At 31.9% G+C, this 16,935-nt stretch overlaps 3 protein-coding genes across 8 annotated transcripts in view; 2 read left to right on the forward strand and 1 right to left on the reverse strand.

Moving 5' to 3' along the window:
• Positions 1–831: 831 nt before the first annotated feature.
• On the reverse strand, positions 832–3,941 carry LOC105152186 (venom serine protease 34). 2 transcript variants are annotated; one of them, XM_087412998.1, is made up of 6 exons: positions 3,557–3,941; positions 3,275–3,473; positions 2,582–2,785; positions 2,297–2,448; positions 1,551–1,704; positions 832–1,457 (listed from the first exon to the last, which is right to left on the reverse strand). In XM_087412998.1, exons 1-6 carry the CDS (start codon positions 3,671–3,673, stop codon positions 1,432–1,434), a joined length of 852 nt encoding a protein of 283 aa, XP_087269124.1. In that variant the 5' UTR covers positions 3,674–3,941; the 3' UTR covers positions 832–1,431. The 2 variants fall into 2 exon arrangements, with proteins under 2 accessions (XP_087269124.1, XP_087269123.1); XM_087412997.1 differs by having other exon boundaries at positions 832–1,704.
• Positions 3,942–7,924: 3,983 nt separating this feature from the next.
• LOC105152162 (Centrosomal protein 89kDa) lies at positions 7,925–14,050 on the forward strand. Of its 3 annotated transcripts, none has more exons than XR_015547399.1 (6): positions 7,925–8,229; positions 8,734–8,987; positions 9,174–9,781; positions 9,846–10,333; positions 10,420–10,773; positions 11,090–11,143. XR_015547399.1 is itself a non-coding variant. In XM_087413389.1 (6 exons), exons 1-6 carry the CDS (start codon positions 8,117–8,119, stop codon positions 11,357–11,359), a joined length of 1,986 nt encoding a protein of 661 aa, XP_087269515.1. In that variant the 5' UTR covers positions 7,927–8,116; the 3' UTR covers positions 11,360–14,050. The 3 variants fall into 3 exon arrangements, 2 of the variants coding, with proteins under 2 accessions (XP_087269515.1, XP_011064576.1); XM_087413389.1 differs by having other exon boundaries at positions 7,927–8,229; positions 10,420–10,672; positions 11,090–14,050; XM_011066274.2 differs by having other exon boundaries at positions 7,928–8,229; positions 8,729–8,987; positions 10,420–10,672; positions 11,090–14,050.
• A 1,067-nt stretch (positions 14,051–15,117) lies between these two features.
• The window catches only part of shot (dystonin-like protein short stop), a 123,732-nt gene continuing 121,914 nt past the window's right edge, over positions 15,118–16,935 (forward strand). Inside the window, exon 1 of one of the 3 annotated variants that reach the window (XM_087413359.1) lies at positions 15,118–16,287. The gene's annotated coding sequence lies outside the window, so the exon portion shown is untranslated. The remainder of the gene's footprint in view (positions 16,288–16,935) is intronic. The other 2 variants (XM_087413361.1, XM_087413360.1) reach the window with 2 other exon arrangements.

Raw genomic sequence — 16,935 nt, forward strand, 5'->3', positions numbered from 1 at the left:
ACTTTTCTATTCTATAATAAAATTGATTTTGTCAATAAGTATTTAATTCTTTCTCCGTAAGAAAAACATATTTTCTCGCAAACAATTTTTATTATATCAGAGTTCCATCACAATGAGAAGAATATATCTATTTGTATACTATCATTAGGTCAACAACTATGTCAAGGATGTACCGCGATATATATCAAAGAAATCAATTTATTTAATAAATGTATGCTGCGATCACGAAACTATTACTAATATTGATTGATACGCATTCGTAAAAGATTTGCTTTAATATAACATTATACAATAGTATCAGAAAGATATAAAAATTAAATTCATTTTAATATAATTATTTATCTTGATTTTAATATTATTCGTCTTAATATAAGTAAGCAAAATTAAACGATAGCACTTTGCACGAATCAATTTCTACAGCAAAAAATCGAGAGTCGATCGTTTCTTGCAGTCTTATCAGAATATTTTTATTTATATATATTTTTATTGGTGTCGCATATTTTATTTCTATACCTCTCACAGTAAGAGAGCGTGATATAAATCTTCAGTACGTACTACGCCATGGCAAGTAAGCTAATGTGATACTACATTGGTCAGTGTAAGTGGTCGCTTACCATAGACCATTCCCTCCCATAGACGCTCTCACGTCACATCCTCATTCAGGAATTTATTAATAATGAGACATTGTTTACGAGCCGTTAATGTTAATCCTTCTATTACCATGGAAATCTTTATTAAGGACAATCAAAGTTCTGATAAGCGTGTATAAATATATCTCGGGTGAAATAATGAGATGTATATGAATCGCCGTACATAATTTATGTTCCGCAATTCTTTCCATTGAGTAAACAAATTTTATTATTTTAGAACACAGTGTACGTATTGGTGTGTATAAATTACACGTCAAAATATATTATTATAAATATTTACTTGAAACTCTTTGACACATCTGTTGTCTGTTATTAACCATGCAATTTAGATTGATATTGATTGTAGCATTTTGATCTCAATGCAAATGAATGTATTCTGACGTACAACATTTAAAAATAAATATACATTGAGTCTATAGATTAATGTTCTGTCGAATATTATATGCCGAAAGCATTATATTAACTGGCGTAAATTAATATGGCGTGAAATTACGTGAAAAAGAGATAATTATATAAAAAAACATAACAATCTATAAAAACATATTGCATATAAATAGTGTGCAATAAGTCGGAATAACATCTATATAAAATAACAAATTGTATTAGGTGTTGGAATTAATTCGTAGCGTTTTTTAATGAAAGAATGTTATTTATTTCACATGAGCATTAAAAAATACATTAATGAAAGTACTTCCCATCACTTGTAAAACGCTACGAATTAATTCCAACACCTAATAAATAAATTATACCTTTTTATACATTTTTTGTTTACACTCTTCTTCTATTCGGACATGCAGTAATTGATACCTGTAAGAAGATATAAATAAGTATCATAGGATAAATGCCCTCTCAATGAGACGATAACGCATATATGACGCATTGTACACTTCATGCACTTACTCGGTGTTACACTCAAGATCCAATCTATGTATGCGCCGACACGCATGTTAATTCCTGCTTTACTGCCGCAACCCATTCCGGCAGTGATAACACCCACGAGAACCTCCCGTTTCGTTGCAGGATTCTGCCAAAGAACGGGACCGCCGCTGTCAAACTGAAAAAAAAAATTGTAGACATGAATATGAAATGGCATTTTTTTTTGCGAGCAAAACAAAAAGTAATGATGACATTAAAATGCCTTCAAAATGATTATTTCCAGAGAGTACACAACAGTCAATATTTTATAAATATTTATTAAAAACATTTATATATTCCATGAATGTACTAAAAACACTGTCAAATATTCATACATTGTACGTTCGTAGTAAATTGAATGGCATTCAATGTTATAAATGTTTTATGAGCAGTAGAAAATATTTTGTACAATGTTCTATATATATAAAATATTTTACAATATTACAAATATTCTATGGAACATTTCACAAATGTTCGTTTTGAAATGAATATGAATATTTACGAATAGAATATTATACGTATATTTACAGAACATTTGATTTAAATATTCCGAAATTAAGAATATTTGTATAAAAATATTCGTAAAATATTTCGTCTGCTATCTGAATTAAAAGTTATTTTTTGAGCGATTTGTTTTAATATTATTTTAATCTTATGATCTTTTTGATGATCTTATATCTTTTTGATCTGTTATTCTATCTGGGTAACTTCTGTAGAATTTTCTATGTTACCTGACACGCGTCTTTTCCCTCCGCATAAGTACATATATGATTATTTGAAATACCCGGATACTGTTGACGACACTGCCTGTTCGTGATCACGGTTATTGTAACTTTTTGCAAAGTATTCGACTTCATTCCTGAGAATTCTGTCAATCCCCAACCTGTTTCGATCAAAATAAACGGATCAAAACTTGTTTGCGCAACCTACACGAAATAATTGAAACTTATATAGTGTTTGAAAACAGGCGTTAAATTATTTAGATAACAATTGCTGCTATGATAATATTGTCTCACCCAATAAATCCACATAACTTCCTGCAAAGGAATCAAATTGATGCTCAAAGGGAAGACAAGCTGGTCCGACTTCTTCGCTGAAACTTATAACAGAATTCACCATTACTACAGCTATGTCATTTTGTGCAGGGGCTTCAGTATTATATAAAGGATGCACGTAAAATCTGGATACAGTGTAGAGACGCGAGGCATTTGTATCTGCACCTGGAATATTAAAAAAAATTCAGTTATTATAATTAAAGCAGAAGTACTTAAGATATTTTTTATCTAATACGTGAATTATCTAATATGTTTTAACAATCGGACAAAGATTATTCAGAATATTTTATAAATAAGACTTGCATATGTTTATTTTTATATTTTATAGTTTAATTGCTTTATTAATATTTAATTTGTACTTCGCTTAAATGTTAAAGTAATAATAATAATAATAATTATTATTATTATTGTGTTATAATCAACAAAGTTACACAAAAAAAGAAAATATCAATGATAAAATACTAGCTATAAATGGCGAGCAGTATTACTAAAAGAATACATGTGAATAGATATCAACACTGTCAAAGTGAGACAAGATTGTCGAGAAGCAGTAGAATGAAAAGAGCAGAAGGAAGATTCCTACATAAATCAATAAAAATGTAATGCAAATATAATATTCTTTCAGAAACATTTGTTTTTAAACAAAATGTTTACCCGTGGTAAGATCGTAATCTCCCACCAGCACACCCACAGTACTTGGATCTGCATTCCCTAAACAATGGGCGGCAGTTAATACATGTCTTTCGGATATGATAGTCGCTCCGCAAAATACCTCCACTTGAAGAGAATCAACAAGACCAGCCATCATAGGATATTCATTCACGCCAGTATCCATACCTCCCACTATTTTCGTCTATGACGTATAATTAAAATTCATAGAAATTATTACATTTACGTCAAATTTTTTCACGTTATAATTTTATATTCAATGCATACCGGCTTTTTCCATCCACATCTACAAGAATCATTGTCGTCTGTTTCATTAATTGCTTGCAGTTCGCACAGAAATTTAACTCCTGATGACCAAAATGAAGTTGATAATTCAATAGTCATGAATCTTCCTGTTGATTCTATACTAAATGGTTCATTGCCGCAATAAGATTGAGATGCAGAATCATTCACATATACAGTTAATCTATCCAAGGTGCATCTAAAATTCTGCGGAAAAAATATTCTGAAGAAATATTGTCGTAAAAATTTGTAATTTTAATTAGTAAAAAATAATTAATTTTAATATTTCTTTAATTAATCGAAGCTTAGAAAATTAAATTATTCTTTTCGTGAAATTATGAATCGTTGATTGTGGCAATGAATATCTTTTAGTAATTACGTTTGATTTTATTACAAGGCACAAATCTTACCCACGGAATGTTGAAATTATCGCACGTTAATCTAACGCGAGAATTACTTTCCGCGAACCACCTGCAGTATTGTCGGCCGTTAGAAATGTTAGGGTAATTAGGATTGTACACATAATAGATGCTACCAGGTTTTAAATATCCAGAATAGTTACAGTTTTGATAAAACAAACTGTTTGACATTATAAAATAAAAGGACAGGTTCAGCACGAGAAAACCAACTGTAAAAAGGACAGTTCGTTACTGAATATACGCGCTATAACTTTTCATTATTATTACAGGTATATACAATAAAAAAGAAAAAAATGCATCGTATAATTTAATTGAAAATAACATTTTTTCATTTATCTTTACATTCCATTTGTGTATAGATGTTATATATTCACAAGGATTTTATTGTGCTAAATATAATAATATATTCTTTAATTAGCGCTTTTCATCTCGCCTGGAGCGGGATGAGACAAAAGCACTCATATTGAAATTATCTCGGAAATAGAAATAATTAAAAGCCAATTGCGGCCAAGTGTTACTTAACAGTATTTCAAGAATAAATTATTACGACGCCACAGTTGTCGTCATCATTGCGCAATCAAGACGTTTTCCTCTAAAACATACATACTTCCAATTTTGTTATCCTCTCTCTTGCGAAGATAGATATATCTCTTTGACATTGAAATTCAGATTTGCTATCAAATCGTCGTATAATAAAGTGACATTATATGATAAATTCACAAATAGGTAGACATTTATGAAGAACCGCATTGCAGCTGTCATCATATATCGCAAGCAAATGTATAGAAACATGTTACAGGAATGAATTAAGCTTTTTGCCGAAGTCAATAAGCGATTTAGTCTCATTGATATTATTTACAACTTCCGTGCATCTTGTAAGTAATAAAAATAGATGAATTCGACGAAATAATAATATATCACATAACTGATTTCCAATGAAAAAAATTCTAATAAAATCTCATAATATTTTTAAAAATTTGCCATATTTTGAATCTATGAAAATTTCTAAAAACAAGTACCTTAAACTTTTTAGAGTTTACAAATTTTCTTCAGAAATTATAGAATAAAAAGTCTTAGAACATTTCAGAATATTCAGAATATTTCAGAATTTACTTCTTTATATAAAGAATTATGTAAAGAATTCTAGAAAGGATTTTTTTCAGAACTTTGAAAAGTGTTTCAATTTATATAAAAAAATTTGTAAAATTTTTTTAAAAGTTATAAAATTATATAGAAATTCTGGAAAATTCTAAAAAATTCTAAGAAAAATTTTTTTCTTCGAAGGAATACCTTCCGTATTTTAAGAGAAATGGAGCAGTTCTCGCTCGATTATCGTAATTATTATTATTATTACACATGATATAATTTTTAAATATTATAATCAAATAATTCAATTGTCTGTATAATCCCTTATAGAAGTCCAATTTTTTTAATATTAAAAATGACATTTAAAAACGCTATTATTTAACGTTTTTAATATTAAAAATTAATAATTAATGCACCAGTATTAAATTCAGTATTAAATTTCTGTAAAGATTGCGCATAGTTTTGCAAAGTTACGAAATCCGCGAGTGAGTATCGCTTCTGCGATCGCGTGGCTGTAAGTTTGTACAAGAATAAATTGAACATATGTGTAGGTATGTAGTTGAAGCAATTTTATTATAAATGGCAATTCCCTCTTCTTGTCCCCGGTCTACGGCAGGCTTTCAGCAAGCCCCACGTTGAATGAACTTGAATGAAATATGCATACGCGCGTACATGGTGTCGCGAGCTTTCATTGATTCGCGCTACAATTGTTCGTGTTAGCTTGACGCTTGACTAACTGACGGTCTGTTGCCAATAAATGTTAATTTGCCATCAGTTGCCATCTAACTGTGAGCCAGAAAGCACTATGCACTGTTAAATATCAAAGGAGCAATGGCAATCCAATCCATTGAATTAAATAACATTTTGTTTAAATTTCATCTGCTCTAAAATGTAAATTAATCCATTCTTGTGGTTAGTTTAAGGTAAACATTGTCCATATTAACGTATACACTTAGTAAATATTAATAAATTAAATTTGAATCAAACTTAATACATTTTCTTGAATTAAATTGTTTAACTCTATTTTTAAATTAAAATTATTTTTTTTTCGAGATATAAATCTCGTTATCGATTTTATCACCAGCAGAAAAAAACGAGGGAGGCCATGCCGACCTTTTGCCATCGAAATCGCCCGTACACATCCGCCATCCATTTTCAGTTTGGGAACTATGTAATTACGTACATTTTCTGACATTATCAATAAAATCGTATTTGATATATTATCGTGAATATTATTGTCATTCACATTTTATTCTAAAATAAAAGAATTATTTAGTATTCATTGTTTTAAATAATAACACTTCCAACTTATTTAATATTTTAAATAAGTTTTCGGAACCTATTTTATATTTTTTATTTTAAACATATCGTATCAGTTTTTTATCGACTCCTACGATTTTAAATAAGTTTCTGAAATTTATTTTATATTTTTTATTTTAAATAATTCATATGTATCATACGTAAGTTTAAAGAATTTTTGAAACACAGAATAATTGGGAGTAATAATGTCTTAATAAATTAATTTATTAACTGAAAAATTAAATAATGATTAGCCGCACACACACACACACACACACACACACACACACACACACACACACACACACACACACATACAAAACTATATTTAGCATAAATTGTTTCACGATATCAAGAAAATTTGCATGTACCTTTATATGTATAAAGAACATATATATATAGAATACTTTATCAACATTATTAAATCATTGTTAAATAAAATGAATTAAATAATTATATATTCTATAAAATAATTATATAAAATGATTCTATAAAATAATTCTATAAAATATTTCTATAAATACATTTAAATATATTCTCTAAAGTAATTATTATATATATATATATATATATATATATATATATATATATATATATATATATATATATATATATATTTTCTAAAATAATTATATATATATTTTTAAAGATTTTAGCAAATATAAATTTGTAAAATATTAAAGTAATTTTTAAGTAATTTTCTTTTTATCTAATTTAGATAAAAAGAAAGTTATTGAAAATTTAGATAAAATAATTATATATATATTCTCTACAAAAGATCTTAGCAAAAATAAATTTGTATAAATTTTAAAGTAATTTTTAATAACTCTTCTTTTATCTAAATTAGATAATACAATAAAGAATAATATTAAAAAGTTATTGCAATTTTATTAGCGAAATACAATAAAATAATTAGACATAAAAATAAACAAATAAATTAAAGATATACTTACCTGCAAAAACGGACTACTAAATTCATTAGTAGCTCATTTGTTTTATGGGTGAGTATACTTACAAAGAAAAGAGGACCGCCGATAAAATTGGCGGGGGTGGTGATGGACTTTATAGCCCGTTTTTGCTAAATTGACCTTAAATTGACACAATATATGTTTAGAAGAGATTGACTTTATTAAAAATCTCTATAATTGCTAGTAATTATAGAGATTTTGATACATACTATTAGGTGTTGGAATTAATTCGTAGCGTTTTACAAGTGATGGGAAGTACTTTCATTAATGTATTTTTTAATGCTCATGTGAAATAAATAACATTCTTTCATTAAAAAACGAATTAATTCCAACACCTAATAATAATTATGTTTGGTAAAAACGGGCTGAAAATTTGCATAAAGAAACATAACTTCGTAATTTTATAAGATATTATAAGACAAAATTCACACTAAATTAATTTGTTTTTTAATTTCGTTTATTAAAATTTAATAATTTTATAGTATAGAGACAAACCACATCTATTTTCAACGATACAATTTTATCGATAGTGTCAGAAAATGTACATAGTCACGTAGTTCCCAAACTGAAAATGGATGTATTGGCGGTAGTGTACGGGCGATTTCGGCAGACCTATGAAAAACTTCGGGATGGCCAGCCGTGCTGGTTGCCATGGTGGTCAAAGTCATGGCTGTGATCAAAACACAAACAAACCAGGAGCTTCCTAAAAGAGCCTGTTTCGAGTCGATGCGATTCGAAACATCACGTGTTTGCGCCGGTAACGTCATATTCGCATGAACAGATGGCTTTCTAAGATTTTCTATTGCTATCTGCTACGTGCATGCTTTTGGAGCAATCGCAGGCAATGCCAAATCGCGACAACAGTGTTGACAGGCATAGAGAAAAGGTATATTGTGCATACAAATGTCTGAAATACTACCTCGCTTCCTTATTATTTATTAGTTTATTTGTATATTATTTATTTTTATCACATTTTGTAATGCTGCTTTTTATTTTCTTCAAACATTATTTTTTTATTTCCTTTGCATATATTGCTGCTTTTTATTTTATTTTCTTTATATACTTTTGGAAGACTAGCTCTAGAACGTTAATAGCTTTAGCTATTTATCTACAGCCTTGAATAAAAATATTAAGCATCTTATTAACCATTATTTAAAGTTTTAGCTCGAAAATTGATTTACGGCATTTGCTGTAAATTATTCTTTGTTTCAAGCATTTTTTAAATTTATGTATAATCAATAGGTAACAATACAGAATTTCAGATAAATAAAAAACTAAGTGCTTAAGATTTTTGAACAAAGCTCTCTTCATTTAAATAAAATAGTTTTTCATTTAAATAAAATTATAGTGACATCTTCTAACATTTGATATTATCGTAATCGTAGCGCAGTAGCCGTAAAGTTTCAATCACAGAAAATGAATTGGAACCAGTGCATAAACCACTGCGTTACAGACGGTTTCATAGGACTAGACGCCATTCAAGAGTGAAGGGAGAATTTGAAGAATTGACAGATAAAAATGGAAACAGCAATGGTGTTATAGTGCCTAAAAAAGGTAGCAAGCATATTCAAAAAAAACTTGACAGATTAGCTGAAGAAAATCGGATATTAACGATGAAATTAGAAAATTCTAATATAAGCCCTGGTAAATACTTGCTAATAATATACAAGGACAGTTTGATAAGTTAACGACTTTTTAAAAAGAGACTATGTTGAAAAATAAGTCGAATTTTAGTAAAAAAGAAATTGCTGGCTTATCAAACTATTCTTTATGATATAAATAATATTCGTTTGTAACGAGCAATCAAGAAAATATTTTATAAAATTTCAGAAACTATCACAGAATTAAAAGAAAAGGATTCCTTAATATCAAAAATTCACAATAAGTATCAGAAATTATTGAAAAATCACGACAATTTACAACAAGAGTATGAAAAAGTAAGTGCTCTTTTGGCAGAACGTGAAACAGAATACAATCAGTTGCAAATGCATCACAAGAAATTTACAGAAGTTTTACAAAAAGTAGAGAAAACTAATTCCAATCTTCTAGCATTTAATCAAAGATATAAGACTGAAAATGTTCAGTTAAATGAAGATGTTCTGCTTCTTAAGCATGTGATATATCGATTGAACGCAGAGCTTGAAAGATATCAAGATAAATTAAAGGAATCTGGACAAAATGCTTTACCTAAAAATGTTAACGATATATTAGATTCTAAAAGATCAGCAGATGATATTAAAACAGTGTCGGAATCTTGGGGTTCGGTGAATACGCATGTGCTAGGTCCACTTTTAGACGCTTATCAAGAAAGCCTGTCGGAGAAACAGGAGCTTGTAAATAGATACGAAGAAGACATCGCGAATTTTAGTACCAGATGCAAAGAAGTTATTATGGAGAATGAATGTATGCAGAACGAAATGGAGAAATTGAAATCACAGGTATTATATTTATAAAAGAACATAATCCTGTATTTTACAAATTATTTTAATAAAAGTTTTCCAGTGTACTAGGTACACAGATGAAATTAAGATGATATCCGAGGATGCTGACTTGCTCAAGGAATTGAATGAGTGTTACACGAAACAGACGACTCACCAAAAGCAGAAAATACACGAGATCCATTCATTGTACGAACAGAAAGTGGGGGCAATGACATTTGACAATAACAGACTTCACGAGGAATGTCTCGCTTCTAAGACTGAATTAAGTAATCTTCAAGGAAAATATGATATTCTTCACAAGGAATATGAAAAGTTGCAAAACGATAATACAAAAACAATGCCTATTCACGTTCATAATGCTGCTGTTGAAGAATGCAGAGAATTGTTTGATAAATTGAAGCGTCAGTATGAAACTGAGAAAGAAAAACTATCCACTCGCATTAAGGAATTGGAAGAATCCCACGGACAAAATAAAAGTCAACTGGATATAATTACGATTGAAAAAAATCAATTGAAAGGATTGAATAAAAGTTTTGAAAAACATCTTAAGTAAGTATTAATGAGTATAAATTACAAATAATAAAATAAATATAATACATTTAAACTATTTATTTTTTTGTTTTTTCTCTTTTTAGACGTATACAGCATAAATTGGAACATTTTCAAAAAATTGCGCATTCTATGCAAATATCCCGAGATTCCTTCAAAAAACAGTTAAGAAAGACTACATTATATTGCGAAGAGTTATTTAGTGAATATGAAAGAATAGCCGCCGAACGGGATAAGTTAGTAAAACTTTTACATGAAACAGAAAATGAAAATGCAAGTATTCATTTGCTCGGCGATACTATTACTCAACGAGTAGGTCACTTAAAAGATCAATTAAAGGTATGAAACAAAAGAAAGATGTACATATATCGCTCCCTTACTTAAAAAAATGACACAACTAAAAAGTCATTATTTTCGAATTGTTATCGTGACTGAATTAGGTAGGTATAAACATTACCCTATCATTTATCAAAAGTGAACTTTAACTTAACTTCATAAAAAAAATCGTCAAAATGTCATAAAAAGAGTAGTTTAAAAAAGTTATTAAAATATCAAAATTTCAAAAAAGGTATTTTTTAAGGATTGTGAACCGAAAGCATTAGAATATACTATCTTTGCTGATATTATTTGATTAGTCAGTAATTCTATCAAGTTGAAAACAGTTTTCTGAGAAATTAATTTTTTTAGTTGTATCACTTTGAAGTAACGGAACGATATAATTTTTATAAATTTTTTAATACGATCAAATATTATCAGATTGTACACGAAGGTGCCAAGCAACAAATTGCACTGGCAGAAAAAAATATGAAAGTGCAACAGCTCGGTGTGCATCGAATGAAGGACGAGTATCACCGAGAACTGCAACGCTTCAAGCATCTGTTGAAGCAAAAAGAGGAAACGATCGGACGATTGCAGAAAGAGATTAGCTCGACCCGCGAGAACTTGGAACTTGTTTGGAAAGTCACCGCTGAGGATAATAAGAAAGTTAAAGGAGGACTGAAAAGCGCGAAGATACAGCACGTTTAGTTAAGCTTAGAAAGTACCTACGATGGACGTATTCATGATGTAAAATAAATCTAATTCCGTCTCTAATATATATGAAGGATACAATAAAAGAAAAGTATCACTATACGAAAAAATGATGTTGGATTAACAACATTAACCGACAGCACTTTAATTTTGGAAATTATCTTGTTAATTCAATGACAGTATTAATGAAACAAATACGTAATGCTCTTTTTTTTAAATAAAATGTTATTTGTTTCACTGTTATTGCATAAACAAGATTATTTTCAATTAGACTGGCTAATGTTACAACATCATTTTTTTCTATGTAGCAATGTAACACTTACGGCCTAACCGATTATCTTAAGCGTCTTCTAGACGATTCATATTATTGTACAATATTATTAATTTATCTAAGTATTATATTATATTAAGCCTCTAGTTGAATTGTTTAAAAGGGGCATCAATAATATTGTACAAAATAATTAGACGATAAAACATTGAGCGTCTAGAGATCGCTTTAGTCGTCTATAAACGGAAACTAATCATTGTACAATATATGTGTAGCATAATATCGAACACAATCTTTGTAATTATTACATATACAATTATATAATTATATAGTTTTCTTATTGCATTTTCGATCGAAATTGACGTGTAGGAAGACATTGAGTCGATTTGCCGTTACATCACTGATTTAAAAATGTCGCTCCGACTGACCGATCATTGAGATAATGTATTCCACATGATAATGACACATACGTTCCTCGTGCCGAATATACCTAAACACGCGTACGCTCGTTTCAATGCTTAGAGGAAACGGTAGATTTATCGATAGAATCACTGGCTTTATTTAGTGGTGACATCAACTGGCAGAAGGTTTTGAAGGTTGCCGTTGGTGACAGTGGAGTTAATACAGGGGAACCACAGTGCCGCCGACATGAAAAATTGACGTCCCCACTTGCATAGATAGGAGTGATCTCACGTTCCATTAATATTAACATGCAAGGCGCATAAGTGCTCTCGTAATCGCTCGTATCACACCTTGCGCTGTATCACACCTTGCACTCTAAACAGCCTTTGCTAATTGCCGGACGTTTTCCGGATGCAGATAATCTATAGACATTGGCTTTTACGATATTGTGATAATATGACGGTATATCGAGAAAATATTAGAACGCTTGTAGTCGAGGTATTTGTTTCCTTTTAGTATCAAATCTCGACATCGAAAAGATTATTCGGTAATCTCGCAGTTATCATTTTTATCAAAATGATGATTAAAAGTCACTGCTCGATCAATTACGATTCATTTTAACGTTATTTTGACATTATTAGCGTGACCTGTTTAGCTTGGATGCTAGACGTATTCTTTGAAATAATTCATATCGTTTTCAATATTTGCTGAAATATTTCGAATTTGATTTTTGAATCAAATGATGATTCTATTGCGTCTTCGTTTTAACATTCTTTATTTCTTCTTTTTTTAAAAAAGTGTGTGTGATTCATGTTACGTGCGCAAAGTATATACAAAAACGCGCGAGTCTAATTACCCGCTACGACTCGCCATTTCGAGAATCGCAATATCGCCGTTCGAGAAATTTCGAGTTGCGATCAGTAATAGAATGTGTCGTAGTTCATTCGTATCTTTTGGGGCTGTTCAACATCCGAATTTCATCTTATGCATGTAAAGATCTCACGAAGCCTCGGTCGGTCGAAATATTCGGTGACGTTGTTTATAATATGCAACGAAGATCATTGTGTTGCTCTTCTTAAGTACTGAGGTAAAAAATAGTGACACTTTTACTGAGATCGGCCTGTTTCCGCGGAAATTTTTCATTTGGAGTTCATTGAAATCTTCGTCTTTCATCTCGCACCTTTTCTCGTTAAGACACGTCATAAATTCAATTGCCGCTCATTCAGATACGTACATACGTGACGTATTTTCTATTATTAACTATTACGCTTTTGCGTAGCGTCGTAATTTCTATATAGCAATAGTTAGATACTTGAAACTGCCATTTTGATTGCGATGCGAAGTTTTGCGCGTCGAGAGTCGTATAAATCGTAATATATTTAGGAAAGATACACACACTGAAAAAAGATTTCTGAAATCTAAATAATATTTTCTTAAACATCAGTACTACATTTTTTTACTGCAAATAAATATTTATTCAAAAAAGGAAAGTAAATACTTAAATCAAATAATAATGTTTACGTTTAGTAAATATTTATTTGCAATAAAGAAATATTTATTTAGTACTTTGTAATTCAAGAAAATATTACTTAGATTTAGAAAATGTTTTTTTATTGTTTATTGTAGAAAGAATGGTTTTGCTAATAAAAAGTATCTATCTTATCCCGTGGCTTGAAGAATCTCGTCGCATTCTTCGACTAGGAATCTGCTTTGACGCTACGGCGTGTAATTCGTGACGTCACGAGCACGAATGAGAGGTCGCGTAAAAATGCGAACGTCTAGTTGTAGTTAACCGTCGCCGGTTATTTTGCGTCGTCGGTTACGCGCGGCTCGCATATTAATTTGACTAGTTCCTTGTGAGATGCGTGATCGATGAACTTGAAGCGAATATCCATTCAGGATATCGAGTGTTTTCACGAGCGTGAAAGGAAGTGAGGCGCCAGGACGAGTTTTTGACATTGAAAACGAGATAAGAAACTCGTGTCGCTTAAAATAAATTTATTGCAAGTATGTTTAAATAGCGATTCACATCCAGTTTATTCCTTGTTATTCTTATACTTACGCTCATTTCCACTATTTCCAATGCAGATTAACTCTTCATCTACACATATTTTTACTTTCTCCGTCTGCAATCTGAATTCTTTTTTCAGCTTAAGTTTTTACTGTTCTAGAGAGAGTTAAAAAGAATACGGAAAATTCTTTCGGAAATTGATTTCGGAAAAATTTGAGAGAGAAATTTCTCTTATGCCAAAAAAGATTCAGATTTAACTTTGATTTTGGTTCAATTTACTCTTCAATCTTTTCTAATTTTTAAACGACTCCTAAACGATTATTATTGTACAATATTCCTAGGTAGAACACGGAGTCATAATTAAGTCATATAATAATATCACAGAATATTATCATGACGTCATTTGATAAAACTGACTTATAAGTGACGAATGAGGTCATGATGATGTCCTCATGACTTTTGTGTACTACTTGGGTTATTGATCGATTGGAGGCTATATTAAAAATCTGCAGACTGTTTTGAATTATTTACAGAAAGTATCCATAATATTGTACAAAATAATATTGATACTTTTTCCTATCAATGTAGATTATTTTAATCTCAATTCAACTTACTCTTTATCTTTTTCTAATTCTTAGAACCAGAAAAAGATGAAGAGCGGATTGAATCAAGATTAAAACCAATTTACATTGATAAAAGCGCAAAGGAGGCCACACTACATAATGTAAAGAATATTTAAAGAATTAAAATAACAAAAAATATAAAATACATGTTTTATAAGCTAACACAGTAAAACAAAATCGAAATAAATACAACATAATATAAAATTAAAATATAGCGCGCATTAAAATACACGGCGTGGAGAGTCGCAAGTATAAGCCTCTTGAAGTCTGGCGCGAATGGTGGACCGTCCAAGAGCTCTGAAATATCGATGGAACGTCCGAGCGGCGGATGAATTCGAATTGAATATTCGCGGTACGTTCGCAGCCGTCCTGGTCAGCCGTTCGGCCATTTCCGGCGCGCTTCGGGCGAGTTCGCGCGCGCACTGGCAAAATGTCGTCTGCTAGGCGCGTCGTTGTCCGTCGTGAACCGGGTCGGGCATTCGTGACGCGAAAATCGTGGCGCGATAAAGGCGATATAATGCGGGGCGCGCGCGCGCTCCGCGTTCGCGAGTAGACGGGGTCGACGGGTGGTATAACCGACAAACCGACAACGGTGAATTCGATGCGATCGTCGCGCGCGTGTCTGATCGTTATTCCCGTGCTGAGCGGACGCGCGCTCGCCGGGCCGAGCGGATAGTGTAAAAGTCGCGTCGTCGCCGTGCGAAGCCCACCCGTTCCATTCCCGTTCCTCAATCCTTCGTGCGCCGTTCCTCTGGTGGGAAACATCGATTTTCGCTTGTTTTTCCGTTCGGACCGACGGTCGCCGGTGACCGAATCTTCGGGATCTTCCTCCGTCGCGGCTTTAGGTTCCAATTCGCGACCGGCGTCCGTAGCCCGCGGACGATGCCTCCGTAAGGAAACAGACCACCACTACCATCACCACCACCACTAGGAGGCGAGGACGTCGCGCAGGAGGTGCGACGGATTATTTTCAGCGTAAGCCTGGCTTTCTCTCTCTTTTTCCGTCATACGCCCGCACTCTTTCTCTCGGACGTCCGTTGTCGCGTCTCCCCTCCTCTCTCTTTCTCTTTCTCTTTGCGCGTGGCACGCGTGAATCGTCGCCGTCGCGTGGCTATACCACCGCCTGTGTATAGTTAACGCAACGCTCCGAGCGTTGACGGCGCGGCGGGAGGAAAACGGCTTCTTCGCTCTACTCCGCGCCGGAAGCGAGTAGAATCCTCGTTACACTTTGCGAGCGGCTAGGTTAGCTTTGCCTTCGAAACACTGCAGTCTACGCGGCGCTACGACGTGGTCTCGATTACGTCGCCGACGGTGACGGCAGTACGTTGCGCGTTGCGTCGCGAAGATACCGAGACACGCGACAAGTGTGTCTTATTCGAGCTCCGAATCCGCTCGCGATTCCGTTTATTCCACTCATCTCGATCGTCACCGTGCGAAAATCCGTGTCGTTGAGCGATGCCGCACGTTGCGCGCGTTTGATAACGCGATAGTGCACGCGCGTAATCGCGATTATCTTTGCGAAAGTGCGAAAGTGAGTGGAAAGAAAATGTGAGTGTGCGATAAGAAGTTTCTCTAAAAATCGATGAGTACACTCATTTTCGGAAGATTTATGTTTCGATCGGTATTTATTCTCATTTTTCGCCTTTATTCTCTTAGGTTTAATTGTATCAGCCTATCAGAAATATCAACTGACAATAACATAACATCTGTTATAAGCAGAATTGTGTGTCATATATTTCAAGATCATGGAATTTTCACATATGAATTATGCAAATTTTGTTCATGTAGACAATACAAGCAATATAAAATATGTTAATTGTTATATAAATTGGATAACAATAGAGAGAAAGTAGTAATCACACTGTATCAGTATTGTTCTGTGTATATTCCAAGATTATGTTTACATAAAATATTTACGTATTGTTTTCATTAAGCTTACATGACACTTTCATGTAGTGTAGACAGTACAAATAATACAAGATATATAAATTATAAAATAAATTGAATAACGCAATATGAAAAGAGATAATTAAATCTTATGGTTATTAATATATCTGATTTTAGTATTGATAAATAAAAATATATAACTTAGATTTATGAAGTCTAGTGCAACGATAAAGAATATAGGCTTTTATGATTGTTTCAAAATAATACATGAAACAATAGTTTATGTTATATACACACATAAACGTAGATTATTATCATATTTGACGCATAAACACATTTCTGGTTACAAGGATTTTTTCTTATAACTGTATTAGTGTACTCT

The sequence above is a fragment of the Acromyrmex echinatior genome, chromosome 14 (genome assembly GCF_024713525.1).
Source record: "Acromyrmex echinatior isolate Ae372 chromosome 14, ASM2471352v2, whole genome shotgun sequence".
NCBI lineage: Eukaryota > Metazoa > Arthropoda > Insecta > Hymenoptera > Formicidae > Acromyrmex > Acromyrmex echinatior.